General features: G+C 42.6%; 1 protein-coding gene across 1 annotated transcript; it reads left to right on the top strand.

Annotated features, from left to right (window-relative positions):
• Positions 1-1,989: 1,989 nt before the first annotated feature.
• Positions 1,990-2,628, top strand: LOC143564090 (uncharacterized). Its single transcript, XM_077051473.1, has one exon. It carries the CDS (start codon positions 1,990-1,992, stop codon positions 2,626-2,628), a length of 639 nt encoding a protein of 212 aa, XP_076907588.1.
• The last annotated feature ends 4,766 nt before the right edge of the window (positions 2,629-7,394 follow it).

Genomic DNA, 7,394 nt, shown 5'->3' with positions numbered 1-7,394 from the left:
ATTTGCCGAGGTGAAAGGTGTGGTGGAGCGGGGTCTCGGGTAGCTCTCGATTAGGAGAAGTGAAGTAAAGAAACAAAGAATTAGAAAGGAACGTAAGCAAATCGAGAAGAATGCCAGCGAAATAGGCAGGAAACCCACCTCGCCACATTTGGTATCTAGCGGGATGTCGGGAACCACCTCGCCCTAATGCAAAGCACAAGGTTAAGGTGACATATGTTATGAGACTAATAATTTGGCTAAGAATATGAGTAGATATCAACCAATGCAAAACTGCCCAAGGTGTAATAAATCATTCATCTCAATATTGTAACAATTATTTGGACCACCTGTTTACAATCATTGCGTAGTGAATATGCCAATAAATAAATTTTAAAAATTTGAAGTGTCGATTAAAAGCTCAAAACTTTGAATCACGGCTTATCCCCCACTAGTAAGCCTCACAAACGCATTCAAAATAGTCAAGATATCTTATATAACAAAATATAACGTTCACAGTACACAAGGGTCGTTGCGAAAGCTTTCTATGTTTCATGTCCATTCATCTATTTGACTTCAATTGAAAGATAGTTTTCACCAATATTTATATATCTAATACACTTCATTCTTTAAATATATCCCATGAAATCCAAGTTATTTGTAGATGTTAAAAACAACGTTTTTAAGATGGAAAGTGCATTGTTAATTGGTTATAAATACATCAATGAGGTTGGTGGCCTATTGGCAAAGGCCAACACGAAAAGTCTTAGGCTAAAAGCTCTCAGATGACATAAATTTTGCCATTTAAAATAAAATAAAAATCGTTGCAATTTCAACTAATCATAAAGTTCTCTTTCACTATTACAATTGTGGGTTTAACTTTCTATGGCCTCAATTATGAGTAAGTATGCAATTACAATGGTGAAGGCCGGCCTTGCGACCTAATGACTAATGGTATTAGATGATTATTCTTATTAATCTGGTGCGAGTTCAAGTATCGTAAACTAAACAATAGGAGAGCGTGTGCTTGCTATTAAAAAAATATAGACAAATTGGATTTGAATAATCTCATCTTTTTGCAGTTGACCGATAATAATCTAACATTCTAAAATAGATGTCACTAGTCTCAAATTTCACACTAATTGTTTTTATTGAACCTCCGCTAAAAAAAGAGTTTACTAGGGTTAAGTTTTTTTTTTCAAATTTCAAAATGATGTTTTAGAGCTTTTGATCGGAAATGAGATACGAGTCGACTGATGTAAAAACTTACCTCGAAACATTGCTTCAAACGACTTTGATTTTTGTTAATTGGAAGTTTAAACACTCAAAGTGAAGCACCGTTTCGTCGCTTGGATCACCGTTTCGAGGTAAGTTTTACATCAATTGACTCGTATCTTATTTAGATCAAGAGCCTTAAAACATTAATTTGAAATTTAGAAAAAACTTAATGGATGTTTTCTATGTTCTTTTTCCTTCTTTTTTGTTTTTTTTTAACTCTTTAAGTTTTAACTAGGGATAAGCTCGGGATTGTACCAGTACCGATCCCGAAATTTTGAAATTTTGGTACCAATATGACGGTATCGGTATCGAAATGTTCGTTTCGGTACCGGTATATGTGCAAAATTCGAAAAATTCCGGTACCGATAACAATACCGAAAATTCAAAACTTGATGCCGATTCGATATTAGCGATGAGATCAATATCGTACCGGTACCGACCGGTCCAGGTCCAGAATATCGCAAACTTTTGGTACCAATACAGGTACCGAAATCTTCGGTTCCGGTACCGGTATTGATATTGAAGGTAAAAAAAATTGGGAATTACCAGTACTGATACTCAAAACTTTGGTACCGATTCAGTACCGACAATACCAAATCGATACGGATACCAATCGATACTAGTTTCGAATTTACTCATCCATGTTTGATAATGACAATACCAAATTGACCCCGAAAACGCTCGTCCCTATTTTTAACCACTATTATAAAAAGCAACCAACAAGGTTTTGTTCCTATGACCTATATAATCCCAAAACCACCAAACTTAACCCTAGCCACCCCCATCACTCACTCCCTCACTCCCACCACCATCATGAAAAAACTTTACAAGAAAAACAGCACAGTCCACCCATCCACCACCCACCTCCACCTTGTTCTACCAGCAGCCATCTTCACCCTCACTCTCACTCTCACCCCACAAGACAAAGAAACCTTATCCTACCTCATCTCCACCACCACCACCACCACCTTTACAACCACCACTCACCACTCACCACTCTTCACCTGCACCTGCACCTGCTTCAGCTGCTACACCACCTACTGGGTCCGCTGGGACACCTCACCTAACCGCCACCTCATCCACCAAATCATAGATGCTTTTGAAGATTCTCTCGTTATAAAAAACAAAACCAAGAAACATAGTACTAGGAATAATAAAACCAAGAAACAGCTTCTTCTTCCACTTCCAAATGTTAATAATATTAATATTAATGAAAGTCATGAAGATTTACATACTAGTGTTATTGTAGCTGAGTCCACTACTGAGTTAACTCGGTCGACTGAGCTGAGTCAGGTAAACGAGTTTGATGATGGGCCGGTAGTGTGGAAGCTGATGAGTCTCATTGGTGAAAGGATTTGGAGTGTTTGGACATGAGGTTTAATTAACATTTATGATTTATTATCCAAACAAGGTTGCTTTATTAAGTTTCACTTGGTAAAATATATATGCCCTTTTTATGTTACCATGTAAAATTTATGAATTTTAATGTTATGTTGCTCCATGATATTTCATTTTCAGTTAATTTTTAAATTTTTATATGTGCTCTTTGTTAATCAATTACCACTAGTTGTATACATGTCAACTTGAACTACAACTTGTGTAAAGGTTGTTAGTTTGAATTCCGAGTTTACCCGAGTATTCGTCTCATCGTGTGTCATGTCTGATGGTTTCTCAACGACTGTCAAGTGTCAGTCTGCCGATACCGATAACAATACCGAAAATTCAAAACTTGATGCTGATTCGATATTAGGGATGAGATGAATATCGTACCGGTACCGACCGGTCCAGGTCCCGAATATCGCAAACTTTTGGTACCAATACAGGTACCGAAATCTTTGGTTCCGGTACCGGTATTGATATTGAAGGTAAAAAAAATTGGGAATTACCAGTACTGATACTCAAAACTTTGGTACCGATTCAGTACCGACGGTCTGCTCTTGTGGTGTTACAACGACTGTCAAGTGTCAGTCTGCAGTATGGTTTCTCAAAGGAACGCTCAAGCCAAACTCTGAAGCCAGTGAGAGCCGGTTAAGACAACATAGTCTGGCCATAGTGAAGCAACGGGGTTCTTCAAATTTGAACGACCGGATAGCTTAAATTCAAGAAAGTTGCAGTTAAAAAAAAAGTTTGTATACATGTCAATTTGTGATCAAAGTTTCAGTGTCCAAATATTAAAAATCATATTCAATGTATTGACATGCTACAAGATTTTTTGGGAATGAAATGATTTTAGTAAGGATGGTAATATCTATAATAGTAATATGTTATATAAAAAAGATAAGGAAAAGAAGCGTCCAAAAGATAAAACCACTCAAATTTATTATAATACTACATTTTCGTCTGACTCCAGGCATTACGAGTTGTAACTTGCAATTAGGTTGTTTGTACGTCGCTTACATCATCTTGGTTATTTGACATCTGTCCTACCACATTATCCTTCTATACACATGTTTCTTTTTCTCTCTCTTTCTCTTTGACGATGGTAGATTGGTGGTTGTCGGACGTGGATTTCCACATGTTTCTTTCCTCCACCTGAAGAGGTATGTACCCGCCTCAACACCGAGCGAGGCGGGTTAACCCACAAGATATAGACAAGAGGCTTGAAATCAAGACATTATGAAGGCACAAAGCCAAAACCTATGCGCATGGCGCATATCACATATGCTCACGCATATCACATATGCTCATGCATCACATGCTCAGGCATCACATGCTCAGGCATCACATATGCTCAGGCATCACATATGCTCACGCGTATCACATGCTCACGCGTATCACATCTGCGCGTGGCGCATCCGCGCGTGGCGCATATCACATGCTTGTGCATATCACATCTGCGCATGAAACATCTGCGCGTGAGAATAAAGAGAAGACCTCGCGCATCCTCAGGATAGGCGCATATCACACATGCACATAATCAACCTCGTCCTTATCCAAATTAGGGTAAGGACAACCTTGATTGTGCACGTCAGACAACCTTCCAGAAGGTATCTTTTTAAGGAATAAGAATATGCTGATGTTGACAGCTGCCAATGAAAGGTGGACAACTCAGCAAAACCCATGTGCAACTAACCAATGAAAAAGCACCAGGTGTCCCAAGGACACGTGGCGCGAAGCTATAGGAGGAGGCCAAAAAGGCCCTAATTGGGTCTGAGCCCAATCATTGGAAACCCTAGCACTATAAATACCACATCAACTCCACAAGGAGAGGTATGCCCTATTACACAGTATTCAGCTAAATTAAGCAATACACTCCAATTTCCTTACTCTCATATTATTATCTTCTCCTACAAACTCTTATTCTCACACCGGAGGGTTACCCCAAAGAGGACCCCTCTGTCCCTTTCTGAGGGGTAAGTTTACGGTGCTGTTCATTTTGTAGGTGGAAGAATCCAGATCCCAGAGAACCGTCGGTGAAATAGCATAATCACACCCGAGGAAAGTTGATCGTCTACCAGTAAGTCGATCCACGTTTCTTCATTGGCGCCATCCGTGGGACAACGGCAACAAAATCTCATCAGTTCTCTAAAAAAAAAAATTTTCACCATGGTTTCTGGTGTTCGTAACGTCGATCAAGTTCTGGAGGATATTGAGCGTGAGGATGTTAATGGGGGACAGCAGTTTCTGAGGGTGCCGCGTGATTCTACGCGTACCACCAGTAACCATCCCTTCATCACAACTCCTCATAGCCAGACTGAAACTCCTCCAGACGATCTCACGTTTCAAAATCTTGCCGGCGCGAAACAAAAAGGACCAATGGGTCCAGAAGATGAAACCAATGACCCTAAAGAATGGCTCATAAACGAGCAACGACATCTAATGGACAAGTACAATGAGATGGTCAAACACAAAAAGTTAGCCGACTTAACACAAAGGCTAGCGTTTGACAAGCAAACCGCTCATGGAACAAAAAGGCCGCGCGCGCCGGAAGAGGGTCACTCTGTTCACACTGAACATGCTGAGTTTAGTGATGAAGAAGTGCACAGCATGAGGAAGACGCGAGATACTCATGCAGGAGGCTCACAGCTCCGCGCGCACATGAACGTGACGCCTGGAGCCAAAGCCGACATGGATCTGTGCACACCGTATAGCCCACCAGTGAGAGGGCAAGTGGACGTAACCACACCGTACAGGCCAGCCATCTTGGTGAAACATTCAAAATTCACTGAGCGCATCGCGAAGGCTCCTATTCAGCACAAAACCAAGATGCCAAGTGGTTTGGGCAAATACGACGGCACAACAGATCCAGACGATTTCTTACAAGGTTTTTACAACACTGGAAACCTAGAAAGCTGGACGATGCCAACATGGTGTCACATGTTTGCTCGTTGCCTCACGGGCGCGGCGCGTGTTTGGTTCGAGAGCTTGCCGACTGGGCAGATCGATGGGTTCGAGGAACTATTGGAAAAGTTCCAAGCCCACTTCGTACAGCAGCGCAGACACACGCGCGATCCTGATGACATCATGCACTGCGTGCGCAGGAATGATGAAACGATTGAAGACTACATAACTCGTTTCAATCAGGAGTCTCTGGCAATCGGAGGTATCACTGAGCAACTCTTGCGCGTGGCCTTTATACAAGGCGCGCGCAGTGATCAACTCCGCCGAGCTCTCGTAAGCAGAGACGGCATGCCAACCACTTGGGCCAAGCTAATGGAAGCATCGCGAGTCTTCGCGAGAAATGAAAAACAAATTGCCCAAGATAGAGCGAGAGAAAGAGGGCATCAAGCTGAGACACCGCGCAACAACGAAAGAAGGGGCAAACAGAACTCTGTATGGTCTAGGTTGCAACCAACCAGTTTTTCTTCCGCAGAAAAGTAGGCGCAACCAAGCTCACCCCAGCCCCAAAAAGACGTTCGTAATCGCGGGGAGGGTGACAAGAGGGAAGGCGGCAGAGATCCTAACAGACCTCTGCCAAGAATATGGACTCCCCTCACTAAAACGCCTTCACAAGTGTTAAGCACTGAGAATGTCCAGTTCAAAAGCCCCAAACCACTACACTACAAGGGACCATCAAACAGTGGCAAGTACTGTGAGTTTCACAAATCCACAGGACACAACACTGATGCATGCCACCACTTGAAGGATGCAATTGAAAAAGACGTGAAATCAGGCAAGCTGGCTCACCTGGTGAAAAACTCAAGATCAGAAAATGAACAACCAGAAGGAGCCTCAGCCAGCAAAAAGTACAAAAGAATCTATGTAGCCGAGGGAGGAAGGCAAGGGCAAATATCAAGAAAGAGAAGCGCGCAAATCCAAGGAGATTGGCGCGAGCAACAAGTAATCTTCCCAAGAATCAGGGGAGGCCCTTCTATCAGCAGTCCTCTTGTCATCGCTACACACATTGCTCATTATGAAGTGTCAAAAGTCCTGGTGGACACTGGCAGCGAATCAGACATCATGTATGAGCAATGTTTCAGGAAACTGGATCCGGCAGACCAAGCAAGGCTCGAAATTGTGAATGCACCAATCTCTGGTGTTTCAAATGAAATCATTCATCCCCTAGGTCAAATACAATTTGAGCTAACTATGAGGGATGATAAACACAAGCGAGCCGAAGTTGTCAACTTCTTGGTCTTGCCCACCACTTCTTGCCACAATATGATCTTGGGTAGAGGAACGATTGCCCAATTCAACGCCATACCGTCGCCAGCGCACGGCGCGTTGGGGTTCCCAACACCAACAGGTGTAACTTTTGTATACCGAGATCATTTGTGTGCAGTGACAAGTACTCCGCGGGAAGGGAGAATGAAACTTCCAATGGCAGACAACGCGCCAGAGGAATGGATTCTCAACCCAAAATTCCCGGAGCAAACAATCACAATTGGCGCAACGATATCAGACGACACGAGGTTGAGAATGAAAAGATTGCTCACAGCATATATGTCGGTCTTCGCGTGGCAACACTCTGATATGACTGGGGTTCCGCGAGACCTGGCGCAACATTCTCTCAACACGTTCAAGTCTGTAGAGCCAATTGCTCAAAAGAAGAGAGTCATGGGGGATGAGAAGGCGAAGGCCATGAATGAGCAGGTTGAGGATCTACTGCGCGCAAACATCATCCGCCCGATACGATACCAGACATGGGTAGCCAATCCTGTGATGGTGAAGAAAAGTAACGGGTCGTGGAGGATGTGCAT

The sequence above is a fragment of the Bidens hawaiensis genome, unplaced genomic scaffold, assembly GCF_021521415.1.
Source record: "Bidens hawaiensis isolate Kalapana, Puna unplaced genomic scaffold, B.hawaiensis_p1.1 tig00021713_1, whole genome shotgun sequence".
In the NCBI taxonomy this organism is placed as follows: Eukaryota; Viridiplantae; Streptophyta; class Magnoliopsida; order Asterales; family Asteraceae; genus Bidens; species Bidens hawaiensis.
The sequence above is the reverse complement of the archived record's forward strand: the minus strand, read 5'-3'. Positions and strand labels throughout refer to the sequence as shown.